This window comes from Octopus sinensis, linkage group LG3 (assembly GCF_006345805.1).
Source record: "Octopus sinensis linkage group LG3, ASM634580v1, whole genome shotgun sequence".
NCBI lineage: Eukaryota > Metazoa > Mollusca > Cephalopoda > Octopoda > Octopodidae > Octopus > Octopus sinensis.
Genome location: NC_042999.1, coordinates 166,088,254 through 166,104,745, shown reverse-complemented (window position 1 = coordinate 166,104,745; position 16,492 = coordinate 166,088,254). Strand labels below are relative to the sequence as shown.

The 16,492-nt window shown below is 36.6% G+C and overlaps 2 protein-coding genes across 12 annotated transcripts in view; one reads left to right on the top strand and one right to left on the bottom strand.

Moving 5' to 3' along the window:
* Positions 1-4,587, bottom strand: part of LOC115209432 (sugar phosphate exchanger 3) — a 41,506-nt gene extending 36,919 nt beyond the window's left edge. The window contains exon 1 of the mRNA XM_029777852.2: positions 4,329-4,587. Coding sequence (XP_029633712.1) covers positions 4,329-4,433 — 105 coding nt within the window. The 5' untranslated portion in view covers positions 4,434-4,587. The remainder of the gene's footprint in view (positions 1-4,328) is intronic.
* Positions 4,588-4,635: 48 nt separating this feature from the next.
* LOC115209433 (histone deacetylase 6) overlaps positions 4,636-16,492 on the top strand; it is a 19,288-nt gene continuing 7,431 nt past the window's right edge. Inside the window, exons 1-4 of one of the 11 annotated variants that reach the window (XM_036501594.1) lie at positions 4,636-4,863; positions 8,112-8,318; positions 11,725-11,806; positions 16,001-16,150. In XM_036501594.1, coding sequence (XP_036357487.1) covers positions 8,278-8,318; positions 11,725-11,806; positions 16,001-16,150 — 273 coding nt within the window. In that variant the 5' untranslated portion in view covers positions 4,636-4,863; positions 8,112-8,277. Of the gene's footprint in view, positions 4,864-5,312; positions 5,500-8,111; positions 8,326-11,724; positions 11,807-16,000; positions 16,151-16,492 lie in introns of those variants that run through there. The other 10 variants (XM_036501602.1, XM_036501599.1, XM_036501600.1 and 7 more) reach the window with 10 other exon arrangements.

The following is a 16,492-nucleotide window of genomic DNA, read 5'->3' as shown; positions in this document are numbered from 1 at the left end:
TGCACCCAGCATTTGTCTGGTAGTGAGATGTACTCTTGTCCAACCAGCTCGTGATCTTGTCCATCCATTGCTTTTTTTGACTACCTTTTGATCGACTACCCTCCACTCTTCCTGCCATAATAATGTTTTCTAGGCCTTTGCTTCTTCAAATATGGCTGTAATAAATGAGCTTTTGTTTTTCCACAATGTTCTGGAATAAATAAACTTTACTCAAGAAACAGTTTAAGGTTGGCAACAAGAACATCTAATCATAAAACTACTGCTTTTGTAGCTCATCATCCAGCTCATGGTAGCATGGAACAAAAAACATGGACATGAAATAAAATCAAAATAAAAGAAATAATGTAAACACATAGACTATGAATTCCGTCCACAGCAGACATGACAGTCGTGAACAGCCAAAGATGAAAATCAAAGTAGACTGTCAACTTTTCATATAATAAATATATTTATCCAACTCTACCTAATGTATTGACTTATCAGATAAAGCTTGTACTAAATAGACTGTTTTTATATACTTTACAATTCTTACATTACAACACACACACACATGCTTATCACTGGCTGCTGTATTTCATCACTGAACAAAATAAATATGTGATTGGTATATTCAAGTTTGTATCATGTTTATTAGTTTGGGGTAGCATTGGCTGAGGAGACACAACAATGTCAAAACCAAAGTGTTTAGATGGTACTTATTTTATCGATCCCAACAGAACGAAAAGCCAAGTCAACCCTTGGCAGAATTTGAGCTCACAAGGTAAAGAGACAAGAGAAAAGCTGCTAAATATTATGTCCAGCATGCTAACGATTTTGCCAGCTCATCACTTTATCTGTGGGACTAGTCTTTTCTACAATAGATACATGGCCTGAAATTTGGGGGAAGGCAGCTAGCTGATTACATCAACTCCAGTAATCAACTGGTACTTATTTTACTGATCCTAAAAGGATGAAAGGCCTAGATGACCTTGGCAAAATTTGCACTCAGAATGTGAAGCTGGAAGAAAAGTCACAAAGCATTTTGTCCTGTGTTTTAACAATTCTGTCAGTTTGTCACCTTAATTTGCAGGGCTAATAATGAAAGCGAAACAATAAACTCACGGATCTTGAATGACTATGGAAATGCTCAAATCTCATTTATCAAATGCCATCAAATGGGAATATAATTAATTCAATATTCTCTTTGGTTAAGTATTTTCAAATTTATTTTTTATAATTTCTTAGAAATGTTTCCAGATATATTATTATTGTTGTTGTTAAGGTGGGAACACAGCAGAATCATTAGCAAGTCAGACAAAATGCTTGGCAGCATTTCATCTGTCTTTATGTTCTGAGTACCAATTCCACAGAGATCAACTTTGCCTTTCATTCTTTTAAGCTCAACAAAATTGTTGACCAGTTGCGTATTGCAGTCAATGTAAACCTTCAAGCTTTGAGCTTATTTTAGAAAGGCTTAATTATTATAATCGAAGGCAGTGAGCTGGTAGAATCGTTAGCAATCAGGGCAAAATGCTTACTGGCATTTCATCTGTCTTTACATTCTGAGTTCAAATTCTGCTGAGATTCATTTTTACTTTCATCCTTTTGGGGTCTAGAAAATATTGGGGATGTAATCAACTAACACCTCCCCTAACATTTCAGGCCTTGTGTCTGTAGCAGAAAGAATCATAATCAACATTTGATAGACTCATTAGTATGTCGGGCAAGGCGCTTGGAGGTAATTCTTTCAGCCCTTTACATTCTGGTTACTCTTTTACTGGAGAACCACCTTTAGTCGAGCAAATCGACCCCAGGACTTATTCTTTGCAAGCCTAGTGCTTATTCTATCAGTCTCTTTTGCCGAACTGCTAAGTTACGGGGGACATAAACACACCAACGTCAGTTGTCAAGCGATGTTGGGGGGACAAACACAGACACACAAACACGCATATATATACATATATACGACGGGCTTCTTTCAGTTTCTGTCTACCAAATCCACTCACAAGGCTTTGGTTGGCCCGAGGGTATAGTAGAAGACACTTGCCCAAAGTGCCATGCAATGGGACTGAACCCGGAACCATGTGGTTGGTAAACAAGCTACTTACCACACAGCCACTCCTACTGATGAAATTATTATCATTGTCCAGGGGTTAGTTTATTTTTCTGTTAATTGCTACCTGAAACATGTTAGTAGAGGCAGTAAGATTATTATTGATGGGCCTTTTGAAGTGACTTAATAACCACATCATTAAATTTCCAAAAATCTTGTAAAATTTTCTTTTAAGAATTTTTTTTCTTTCTAAATATGCAGAAAAATACGGACATCATGATTCGGACAAAAATTTCAAAACATTTCTGTACTTACAGTTAGGGTTTTAGGGTTAGTGTTGAAGAAGTTGGGAGGGAAAAGAGGGAGAAAATTTCACAATGCTGATTTTTGGCAATTTTCCAGAACCCCCATATCCGAAAACAGGAATTTTTGGCAAAACAAATTACAAAAATAAACATATTTGGGAGAAAATGGGGGGACGGGCGGAAGTCTTTCCAAAGGGTTTTATAGCATATTAGGTTACCGTAATTCAGAAAAGAATTTCCAATGATTCTTGGATATGGGGGGAGGGTCCGGTTTCCCACCCACCCCTTTTTTTCCGAACAAAAATACGGGGTTTACAGCATATTATGAGGTCTAGGTACTAGTTTCTTTTTTGTTTGTTATTTTTTCCTTAGTGAAAATCGTGCAGGTGAAAACATCAATGGGTATGGGGTGGAATTTCCTCACCACACCCCGTTTTCCGGACCCAAAAATGGGTTTTGTAGCAAATTCGGAGGCCACCGGAATTCATTCAACGTAAAAAAAAATTTCAATGATTCCGGGATGGGGGTTCCGGCTCCGAACAAAAAAAGGAGTTTGCAGCATATCCGAGTTTTTTCTTTTTTTAGTGAAAATCGTGCAGGTGAAAGGATCAAAATTTACCAAATTTCACGCCTTGAGCCTTGCTGGTAATCATTTCATCGACCCCGAAACATACATTTACCAAATGAAACTTTAAATTTCGAAAAAACTGTGAGGTGTGTCAGTATGTATGCATGCCCACCATTTTTTTTATTCTATGTTAAATTCCAATATAATCGTGATTCTTGTATTCTGAAAGATATTTGTAACAAAAAATTACATTAAAAAAACAAAACACATTTTTCTGAAAGTTATGAAGAAATAAAGCAGACTCTTGTGAATTTTCTGAAATTCCTCTCCCCACCCACTGAAAAAAATTCCGATATAATCGGAATCTACAGCATCTGAAGCGTATTCTTATTACTAAATATCCATTTTTCTTAAAGTTATGAATAAACAAAGAAGGGGCACATTGTGTAGGTGTGTCCTTATTATAGTTTTGCTGAGCAAAATGCTTAGCGGGATTTCGTCGTCCGTCTTGACGTTCTAAGTTCAAATTTCGTCGAGGAAGACTTTACCTTTCATCATTTTGGGGGTCGATGCAATTATTATTGTCCAGGGGTTAGTTTATTTGGTTAATGTTTACAATATTACCCGGGGGTAATATTGTAAACATTAACCGTTAATTGCTATTTGAAACGTGTTTGTAGAAGTGCGGCAGTAAGATTATTATTTACAGGCCTTTCCAAGTGACAACCTCGTCATTAAAGTTAAAGCAAAAGTGTTGTCATTAAAAAAGATCTTTTATTAAATATAAAGGCGAAGTTTCGCTAAGCGAAACTTCGCCAATATAAATAAAATATTAACTTGTTAACCAGATTAAGTGATTTTTAAAAAAAAAGTGTTTATACATTCGTCCCGTTTATTCGGGAAACGTGGGTGTGTTTTCGCGGACTGTGTTTGGTTTCATGATATTTGTCCAGCAGGTACGTGGACATAAAAACCAAAAATCAACTGTGTAAATATTGAGAATAAAAGATAAGAGAAAAAATTGTTTCAAGAGTGAAAACTATTCCGAAAGCACACTAAAAGGAGGATAAAAAACATTAATTTTTAGATCTTTTTTTTTATGCGAATTACATGCGTTTCAGAATATGGAATGAAGACAAAAAAAGGAGATTTAATTCTGTGTCGTGGCAGTTATTCCAAAGGCACAATAAAGTTGGATGGGATTAAAGTTTGTAAATCATAAATTTTTGGGAAAAAATTATTTCATGTGAATTACTTGTGAGATGCAATTAAATTTATGAACATCAAAAAAAGACCGAGCAAATATTTGTGTGATGAAGATGCTTATTTATATGTGGTATAGTAATATTTGTAAGCAAAACATTTTAAAACTTCTTTCGGTCGAGTGTATAAGAGAAATGAAGAGATGAAGTGAATTACGTACCACCCCGAGAGGTTTTCTCAGTAAATAGGTCGAAGCATAGGACAACCAACCCAAACAGAAAACCAGCACTTGTTTCCTTCGTAGCAGTGACAATTCGGAAGACATTCTCCAAACCGATCTTCTTTTGTAAGCAAGTCAGAGGGGTCCAGTAGCGAAATAGAGCGATACTAATTGGAGGGACATTTGCCAAGGCTCTTGGCTCGCAGCGAACTCGATCCAGAAACTGAGCAGAGCAACGTCAGCGGCAGATAACTCTAAGCAGCACTTGACACGAGGTCAACTCATTTATTTGCTTTGGACAAACTCACCGACTTTTCCTTAATGACAAACAATATAATCGATTGATTCGAGATTATTACTAACTTTCAAATACTTTACATATTTAATTTGTTAAACACTGACCCCTGTGGGGAATTAATCAAGAGAATTGTCACCGGTGAGATTCGTTCTTAGAACAGGAAACCACTGGGGTTGTCTCATTGCTTTCGCCGCCGCCGCCGCCGCAAAATATTGTGTTTTCTGTATTAAATCGACGGTGAGTAACTGGATATTTTACTCAGTTATTTTAATACAGTTTTATAGATATTCATTGACTTTGGGGATTGATGTCACAGTTCCTTTTTTTTTTTTTAATTTTTGCTGTGCATTACCTCGAGTTTCACATTTGTATAAAACTACGAACAAAGGAGTCTCTGTGCACTTGCTTGCTTTGCTAGACATACCAATGAAATCTCCCGCAAATAACACCTTGCTATCTTAAATAAGGAAAGAGCGCTTTAGATCATGTAGTTCTCCATACCTCCAAAATATCGAAGTGGTTTGCTTGTTCAGTAGTGACTTAGAGTTTAAAAAAACTAAAATCCTCTTTACTTTCTTTGGTTTAGGAAACATATACACATTTCAATTTCAGAACTGTGTCGTATATATACATTAAGGTAATCTTTCGTTGTATGTACTTAAAAACGGTACACTTTTATTTTTCAGAGATATAGATTTGTCTCTTTTAAGGCGCTTGCGTGGTTGCGTGGTAATACGCTTGCTTTCCAACCAGATGGTTCCAAGTTTATTCTGCCTCGCACCTTCGACAAGTGCCTTCTGCTATAGCCTCAGGTCGACCAAAGCTATATGAATGAATTTGATAGACGGAAAAGGAAAGAAGCCCGTCATATATGTATGTATATATCCATCTTTGTGTATGTGTTAGTCCCCCACCACCGCTCAACAGCCGGTTCTGGTGTGTCCCCGTAACTTATCTGTTCGTCAAAAGAGACCTAGAATAAGTCCCACGCTTAAAAAAAGTCCTGGGGGTAATTTGTTCGATTAAAACCAAGGCAGTGCCCCCGCATGGCCGCAGTCAAATGACTGAAACAAGTGAAAGATAAAAGATATCTCCAAAACACCACTGCACCACACCCACTCTCACTTAATCTCTAAACGGCACTCAAGCTTTCACCATCGTTCCAAATGCCACACCTCACTATCTCCAAAGATCTCTCCTGACGAAAGCATACCCTTGGCATAGTTAAGACCACATCCCAAAGACTAGCCCTTCTCTTTAAAGTCAGAGGATATTTCAACCCCTAACTACTGCTAATGCTCTGCAGGCCTCAACGGAATTCCACAGTAGTTTACTGCTCCCATATCTCGAATGGTGCTGCTGCTATGCTCATTACAGTCTGAATTGCATCCAGAGAAAGACCTCTCGACAGATCAGTGCTACATCTCTAAAGGACACATCCAGTCTCTGGACTACAGACCTGCTGGTGTGCTGTCTCCCCTCCCCTTCTCTCCCCTTTTTGTCTTTCCTATCTTCTGCCCTGCAGATCCAACAGATCTTCTACATCCACACTCAGGCACCCCATCCCACTTTTCTTTCCACCTTTCTTCACCCTTGGAGTGGACATGCTAACCCCTATACTAAACCTTTAAACCATTGCCTTCTGAAATCTCATCCCCTTTCATGTCTTTCCTGCAGGTGTTAACCTTACACCATTTAAACGAAACATTAATGACATCAGTCTCTCTGGTCTCAGAACGCTTGTAAGGTCATGGGCCCTATGCCTTCTTCTAAACTCAGCAAATAAAGAAAATGTTGAACTGATATACTGTTAAAGCCAGAGCTTTATTCAACCAAATCCGATATCAAACAATCTTACTCAGCATAAAAATGCAAGCTATTATTATTATATATATGTAGCAGTATTGACTACCATACCTGTGTAAATAGGCACCTGATTGCTCCTGCTGCACACACACACACACATTGTAATGTTGCCTAGCAAGGAAAAACACACAGAAACTAGACTTCAATGAAAATGATAATTGACTACAAAATATATTGCATCCTTTTGTAAATATATTTAACATAGCAATAAATACGTAATCAGCATGATGTTCTATTAATTTAAATTGATGTTATATTTTGGCCAATCAAACATGTTGAAGATGAACCTACTCTATTGTGGTTTTTATAGGCCTATAAAAACCACAATAAATCACCCACAACTACCACTTCTCTAGACAAATCACTGCAAGGCTCACTTCTGCATCACGATGTCAAAGAAATCTGCAATTTGCTGAGCCTTAGTACATGATTGAAGTTTGAAAGTTCAGGCAGTGTGACAATAATAAAGATTTGTTATGGTGAAAGTGTTTCTGCAGCTGGAAACACTGCCAGATCAGACTGGAGCCTGGTGCAGCCTCCTGGCTTCCTAGACCCCAGTCAAACTGACCAACCCATGCCAGCATGGAAAATGAACATTAAACGATGATGATGATGAATAAGTTTCATTGCAATAAATTATCTGCACTTTCACCATAACATACCTTTATTATTGTCGCACTGCCTTCTGCACAGGTGTGCTCATGGTTGGAACTATTGTGGTCACGTGATTGAAGTTTGAGCCAGATCTCACTATTTTTCTTTCTGGCTTTACAGTATAAGAATGGCCGCTTCACTAGCAGTGTGCACCAAAGAAGAACAAAAAGCAGTGATCTGAGAGATGGTAATGGTGAAATGGTTTACCATTACCATCTCTTGAGCTTGCTGAATTTTCTCATCAGTGATGGAGGTTGATGGGTGTCCTGCTCCCTCTTCGTGCATCACACTTGTCTGGCCACTTTTAAACTTCTTGATTCACTCATAGTAGTAGTGCACTGTCCCCATATTGTGCTAAACGCCTCCAATGACTTTCAACACCTGACACACCTTTTGACCAGAGAAATCAGATTGCTACTCTTTGTTCTTTTTTTGTTGCACATTGCTAATGGAGCAGCCATGCTTACACTGTAAAGCCAGAACAAAAAATGGCACCATAGGCTCAAACTTCAATCACGTGACCACAATAGTACCAACTATAACATGCATGCGCAGAAGGCAGTGTGTCAATTATAAAGGTATGTTATGACAATAGTGCAGATAATTTTTGACTTACCCTCAAGGAGATATGAATATTATCAAATGCATGAAAAATATTTTTTACAACCTCTGTCTTGTTGTGTGATGTAGAATTGTTTGTTGTTTTCTTTACTAGTTTAAATGTGGAATTTGAACTATATTTCAAGCTAATATTGTCTTGTATTTGAACATTTTGAGACATAAGTACAAGTCCTTACTCAAAAACATCACTTGCTTTTATCTGCTTGTGGCCTAGCATTCTTGTTGGATGACTACCTCGAGATGTCATTTATTTATCATACATTCTGATCACTTTATATTTCTCATAGGAATTAATGCTATCCATTATAGTTGGTATTAGATTCTCTTGATTTACTGTAATTCAGATTGTCTCATGATCCCAACAGACAAAATGGAAAAGGCTTTTCCCCAGAGGATGGTAATGAAGATGTACTTCACAGGCCACTTTGACTCACTGGGCTTGCGCTTGTTGACCCACTGGGCTTGCGCTTGTTGACAACCATCTCCACCACAATAGCAGTGAGCAAGGATATGGTCCAGGGGCTGAGCACAGTGGAGGTTTCCACTAAAAGATAAAAGGTAAAGTTACCTCTTCAAGTCATGCTGACTCATAAGGGCCGGTTTCATGACGTATAAATTCCCCACCTGGACAGGATGCCAGTCCATTGCAGTGTTACTCATTTTTGCCAGCTGAGTGGACTGAAGCAACATGAAATGAAGTGTTTTACTTAAGAACACAATGTGTTGAACAGTGCAGGGATCGAAACCACAATCTTGAGATCATGAATCCAACACCCTAACCACTAAGCCATGTGCCTCCACAGAGTTCTCCAATGTCACAGGCTCAACTATAAATCTGTCAGAGAGCAACTTTGATCATTTGTTATTATCTGGCAATTGGCCAGTCTTTGGTTGGTTGACAGTCAATGGATGTCATTTGTCTATCAAATATCCTAGTCAACTGTTTTTATCTGACAGTAGTCTACCATTCTGACTGGTTGATTCCCTTAAGACATTACTTGTTTTTCTGATGTTCCAGTCAGTTGAATGCTTTTTAGCATCACTTGCTTTTACATTTCTTCTCTTGGATTGTGTCCTGCTATATACAATAAAGCATTAACCCTTTAGCATTCAGATTACTCTGTAAAATATAATGTTTAGTTATTCACACATTGTTTTGAATTAATCCTGCATTATCTTGTAGCTTTGAAATTTCAGAAACATGATTGTTTATTTTTAGAATGACATTGTAGGTAAGCATGAGAAGCCAGATCTGACTGCTTTAAACATAAAACAGTTAGAATAATTGAGCCAAATACAGCTAGTTTAGATGCTAATGGGTTAAGTGTATCAGAAGATGTTGCTTGAGTTTTGTAATTTTTGGATGTCTATTGTTTTTGCATATTCTATTCTATTATTGATTAAAGTTACTGGGTATTGTCTTTTGAGGAATATACTTTTAAGTTGTTGAATTTGTTTTTCCTGGGTTTCAGAATTGTATACAGTTCTCAGATTCTTCTTACCAGGTTAAAAAATATTCACAGAAACTGAAAGAAACTTATGTGTGTCTGTGTCCACCCCACCACCACCACCACCACTTGACAACTGATGTTAGTATGTTTACATCCCCTATAACTTAGCAGTTCAGTGAAAGAGACCAATAGAATGAGTCCCATGCTTTAAAAAAAAAAAAGCACTAGGGTCAATTCATTTAATTAAAACTTCTTGAAAGCGATGCCCCTGCTTGGCCACAGTCTAATGACTGAAATGAGTAAAAGATATATATATATATATCTCAACATCATTATTTTAATGTCCACTCTTCCATGCATGTATGGTGCAGGCAGAATTTGTTGTCACAGATTTTCTCCAGCTTGTTGCCAACCTTCACCTGTTTCCAAGTAAGGCTATATGTCCCTGTCGCTGGACATGTTTTCATGGAAAATTGGTAAAGAACACTGCTTGTATGATAGTAACACATATATTTATATACAATGGGCTTCTTTCAATTTCTTTCAACCAAATCCATTCACAAGGGTTTGGTTTGCCCAGATCAGTGGTAGAAAACACTTGGAGTACTATGCCATGGAACTGAACCCAAAACCATGTGGTTGAAAAATGAACTTCTTTATCACACAGCTGTTCCTGTGCTTACATAGATATGGTCGTAAGGTTATCTTGTTCAATATGTTCATAAAGCATCCCTGACCTCAAGTACATAATATTAAAACTACATTGAGCTAAAGGGAAAAAATGATGATGTTACAAAAATACAAAACTCAAGTATAGGCACAGGAGTGGCTATGTGGTACGAAGTTTGCTTCCCAACCACATGATTCTGGGTTCAATCCCACTGTGTGGCACCTCAGGCAAGTGTTTACTACTACAACCTTGGGTCAGCCAAAGCCTTGTTCGTGGATTTGATAGACAGAAGCTGATAAAATCATCATAGATTTTATTTTACTAGAATTCTTAATTTCTTTACATTCTTGGAGTTTCACTATTACAGACTTTTCATCAGAAAAAGAAATTTGGTGTTTGTTCTGAATTTTGTTTGTTACTAGTATCCTAGTATCCAGAAGCTTCTTCATAGTGACTAGAGCAGTAAAGCATTCCAGTCTAGCATTTCTCATATCTGAGTCATTGAGTTGAGGCTCATTCTTATTAACTGTGGCATGTCATACTCTATATATATATATATATATATACCGGAGTAAACACATAAATGTGAAACAAGGTGGAAAAAAGAGTACTCAAATACCAGTGGTAGAGTAATATGCTTTATTTAAAGCAGCAGAAAATTCAACAAAACCTGTTACTCTGAGTTTCCCGTTGCCGTTCATCGGACAGTTTTTGCTAGTTTTTTCTAGCAAAAACTGTCCGATGAATGGCAATGGGAAACTGAGAGTAACAGGTTTTGTTGAATTTTCTCCTGCTTTAAATAAAGTATATATATATATATATATAAACCAGCCATATCAGGTCCAAGTATTCTGTCTCTTGTATGTTCTAACCGGCCAGATTTGGCCTCTTACACCTTCCCTAAAATGTCATTATAAAAAAAATAATTATATTGAAACCTCAAAGCTATAAGATAATGCAAGAATAATTCTAAGGTAAATGGCTCAATGGTTAGAGCAATGGATTACAATCATGGGGTAGTGAGTTTGAATCCCAAACCAGGCTGTGTGTTGCGTTCTTGAACAAGACACTTTACTTCACATTGTTCCCGTTCACTCAGCTGTAGAAATGAGTTGTGACATTACTGGTGCCAAACTGTATCAGCATTGCCCTTTCCCTTGGATAACATTGGCATGGAGAGGGGAGGCTGGTATGCATGGGTGACTGCTGGTCTTCCATAAAACTACTTGCCTGGACTTGTGCTTGGGAGGGTAAACATCTAGGTGCAATCCCATGGTCGTTAATGACTGAAGGGGGTCTTTACCTTTTACTCAACTTCTAAACAAGGTGAATAAACAAACATTACGTTTAACAGAGTAATCTGAATGCTAAAGGGTTTTAAGCAAACCTATGATCAAAGGCGTTCTAGCCATGACCATCTTGTTTTTTAGCCATACACTGACATACTATCTAGAAGATTTACCTCTCATCCATTTGAGATTTTTAGCACTAACCTTTAAAAGCTTCTTGAAACTGGGGAGACATTTATATATATTTCAGTCAGAATTGCTGAACCATGGAATAAACTATCTGCTTCAGTTATTAGCTGTCAAGACACTACATCCTTCAAAACTTCCATGCTTCCTGAAATTTGCCAACAGTGCACCTGATGCTCCCACCTCTGTTTTTTTTTTTTTTTTTTTTTTAAAGACTTATTCACTGCTCACTTCCTGTGTATATTCTATGTACTGTTCATGTAGTTTTGCTTACTTTTTCTGTTGAGTTGTAGTGGACTTGAGCACTGTGTACAATAAATTCATTATAACAGTCTATCCTCTTTTTTTTTTCATTTGTCAGTCTCAAGATGACTGAAGCTGGTGCCAGTGGTGGAAAATCACCTGATAAGCGTGATAAATATTTAATGGACCTTATGTCAAAGGTATGCCTATAAACATTTCATTGAAAATTTATTTGAAACCTCTTTTTCTCATTTGCTAAAAGGTAACCTTAACAACTTGACATCTACCTTAAACTCTTAGCTTTTGACATTTATTGATTTTTCTGCATCATGAACAACTGTTGCCATTTGATAAATATACATAATGATTTTAATTGATGTTTTAAGTTTCAGAATGGCAACGTGTAATGTATTACATCATCATCATTATCATTTAATGTCCACTTTCCATACTTGCAAAGGTTAGATGAAATACATTGACACACATTTTCGAGGGTCAGATGCCCTTCCTGTTGCCAACCCTCACCTGTTTCCTAATAAGGAGGTAATATTTCTCTATGGCCAGTTCCTTTTTTTTTTTGTGTGTGTGTGAAAGACTGAAAATGCACAGCTTTGCTGGTATGATAGTGATATTCATTTTTAACCATTACATGATGTCTAGACAAGGGTACACACAAACACACACACATATATATAACTAGCAGTATCGCCCGGCGTTGCTCGGGTTTGTAAGGGAAATAACTATATAAGCATTTTTAGAGAGTTACTTCCCTTATAGATGCCAATTCGGGCTTTCTTAGCCATTTCTGTTTTGGTGTCTTCAAGCCATGAAGTCGTTGTTCTAAAAGAACGCTGGTCTCCTTGACAACGCATTACGACGTTGATTTCTTTACACTCCCTTCCCCACAGCTTCACGAGGGAGGGAAGAAGGGGGAGAAGCAAACAGGTGCAGCTGTGACCATGGACGCCAACTCCGCCGCCATCGACACACGAAAAATTATGCATTAAAATGGAATAAAAAATGATGTTAAATTATTTTTAAAATCGTAGACTCATCGTTGACGTGCGCTAATAGCCAGACGGGCTCGATATTAATCACGACTATAAGATACCCGAATTTGGTTAAACTGCACCGCAAAATGTGGGAGGAGTTAGGAATCTAAATCGAAGGGGACAGACACTCACACAACTACAGTTTTATATATATAATAACACAAATGGGTTGAAGCTCACAATAGCAGTTTCGTATGTTTTTTATTGATGAACAAATGAATTACATCATGTAAAAAAAACATTTTCTTCACATGAATTAAAAATAAAATTTAACATTCATGGTTTTTCATACAAATGTATCTATATTATGTATTGACCCTCTTCTCAGTGCTGGATGAGAGTAAATAGAGAATGCTTTTCCATATCATGCTATCCCCAACTCTACCTTGGTGCTTTTTTTTTATTAAAGTACCTTGATTCTACTGGATCCGGAAAATAATTATATAGGTGCAGAAGTGGCTGTGTGGTAAGAAGCTTGCTTACCAACCACATGGTTCCGGGTTCAGTCCCACTGCGTGGCACCTTGGGCAAGTGTCTTCTACTATGGCCACAGGCTGACCAAAGCCTTGTGAGTGGATTTGGTAGATGGAAACTGAAAGAAGCCCGTCATATATATATATAGATATATATATAGATATATATATACATGATGGGCTTCTTTCAGTTCCTGTTAACCAAATCTGCTCACAAGATTTTGGTTGGCCTGGAACTATAGTAGAAGACACTTGCCTAGGATGCCATGCAAGATCACATGGTAAGAAAACAAGCTTCTTAACCATACAATAATGCCTACGAAAAATAGGTTGTACCTGTAGCTTTCACTGGCCTCCTGAGAATGGTGGAATTGATTTACTTGATATTCAGATTAAATGTTTTCAAGTCAGCATCTGAAAACATAAGCAGGAAGGGAATTGGCTGAGATCTCAGGAGGAAAGTTTGGCCAAAGTGGTTGCTGAGCTTTAATAAGATTGATACAGTAATATAGTGAGAGAAGAATGCTGTTGGTTTGGCGTGGTTGGCAGTCAAATGCATCTGGGTAGTTGAGGGGAGTAGAGACCATAGTTGTAACAATAAAATAGACATTATGGCCAGACCTTGTTAATGAGTAATTGGTAATCAGTTGGATGGCCTTCCTTTACATGTGGTCTAGGAATTTTATGTGTGTGTATATATAATGGCAACAATATAAGAGAGTGAAATCCATTGTGGATCCTTATTCCTTTATTGTGCTATGCAGAGTGTCAACAGCTGTTGGAAGTTGAACTTTTAACTTTATGCTAATATATTTTGAAGTCTCTTGTCTCAAGCTTAAATCTCACACGTAAAGAATCAATAAGTAATATTAATATGTGAACATCGATTGAAACGATTACTCACTTTCCTACAAAATTTTTCCCACGTCTTTTTCTCAGATTTCCAATCCTTTGTAAACAAGCACTGGAGATCAAAATTCATCTCTTCAGTTTTAATTTCTAGTTCTAACTATTCACTTCAAATTCCATTTGTAACATCCTCAAGAAATTAATTTTAAATCTGGGTTAATTCATTCTCAAATCAATATTCCAGAAAAAGCCAACCAACACAACTTGAGTTCCTTTTATAAATCTTGAGCATTTTACTGATCTCAGAAATCAATTCCTAAACACTGCTTGGAATAATCAGTCTGGATTCATTCTACAAAACATATATTATGCAAACACATTCGGCTGAGGTTTTAGGTTACATCTTATTGTTATATTTTAATTATGAAGATGTGTTTAGACATTTCACATCTATAACAATTCAGGTATTTTAAAACTTTCAGCTCAAGTCATTCTTATTTGGTTTTTGCAGTTTAATTTATTTTAATTTAATGCGCGAATACATTATTGTCATCATTAACATGTTTTCCTTGTTGTCATGGGTTGGATGATTTTGATAGGGTCTGGCAAGCCATAGGGCTGTGCCAAGCTCCAGTGTCTGCATTGGCATCGTTTCTACAGATGGATGCCATTCCTAATACCAACCCCTTTACAGTATGAATCAAGTACTTTTTCCTCATGCCACTGGCATTAGTAAGATTGCAAGTAGTGTGCAAAACATAAGAAGAACAGGGGAAAATAAAGAAGAAAAAGCTCCCATATTTTCCCCTTTTTCTATGTTCTTTGTACAGGTTATTTTCTGTCAGTATTTATGTAATTATCATATAAAATTCAAGTTTTCAATGCACTGCTTTTTCTAGCATAACGTTTTATCCAATTCATTTTTTTGTGTGTGTGTGTGTACTGACTAGCTGTTCAACTGAAGAATCCTTGAGCATAAATTTTAACCATCTCTTGGCTATATTACCATTTTCATCAGAGCAGTGAAATATTTCTTCTATTACATAATATACTTTAGCATTCCATTGCATAATATCACTCTCGTTATGGAATGGAAAACTTCTTTCACTGACATCTTTGGCAGCATTCTTATAGCAATCTCTCTAATGAAAAATCAGTCAAGCAAAACTGCCATCAACTTTAAACCTGCAAAAATTGTGCCATCACACACTTCACTATTATCTTTCACTTGTTAGTAATTGGAGAAAGGTTTTACATGCTGTTTCTTAAGATATTTCACACAACCCCTCACATTTGTGGCATTGATTCATCACTTGAGAAGTCACTTTGGCAAGTTTGTTCTTCAGGTAGTGATTGTTCTAAAACTCATTGTGTTTATAGAGTTGCTATTGGAAGCATTGTTTTCACATAATGTATCTAAGGTATATCAACCTGGCTGTCCATTCCTCTCCAAGCTAACTGCAAATTCTTCAGTTTTATGGTGCCGTCATTCTTCATTGTCACGAACTATTTCACTCTTTGGTTTCTACCCACAAGTAGTACTCACAGCTAAATGACTTGTCTAGCACACTATCAACTTAATCATTTACTGTTCTATTAATTTTTATAGACTTGTGTGAACATGTCAATATTTGAACACTTACATTAGCACAAGATCCCATATTTACAGTGAAGGAGAGCCAAGATTGTGTAGCAGTCATGCCTTGCTTAGATATTAGTTTGGGAATACACTGCCCAAATTTTCTTTAAAATTTATATATAAGAATTACATCAGTCGTTAAAGTTATTGCTACATATTTTCTATAGAAATTATAGCCAGTGCTGACTTAGTTTCCATGTTTCCTATCCTAGTACACTTAAGCATTTAATATACTTTGTAGTATATTATGGTTGCAGAATGAAATGTGGTGTCCCTACAGGCCATTAATAAGAATTACATTCCTTTCTGCTTTTTACATGTACAAGTGATATTTTAGAAAGTATATTTTTTTTGATACTTTGTGTATGATTCTCCTTTCAGCAGGAATCCATGTTCTGTGTTCAACCTTTAACTTGGTGCCCACATCTTGAAAAAGTAACCAGTGTTCCTCCACAAGGTCTTGATACATCGTCCCCATGTGAAACATGCGGGGATACAAATGAAAATTGGGTTTGTCTTACTTGCTATAAGGTACATATCAATATAGATATATATATATATATTTTTAATTGTGTAAAATTAGATTTTTATTATTGATTTCTCAGTGATCTTTCTATCCAACCAATGTTGGTTCCCTTCAACTCTAATTGAATTAACATAAAAATTTCCTTTTTATACAAAACACAGACATTGAAATGTGGTCTGATAATTGTTCAGATTTACATACAAAAGTTTTTTTAATAACACAGGTAATCAATTCAGGGTGTATACAACTCTAGAGATGTTCTGAAACTAACTTTTCATTTTCATGTATATATTCAATTCTAAATAATTATGATGATTTTTCTTAATAACATTTAACTGTTCCTCAAA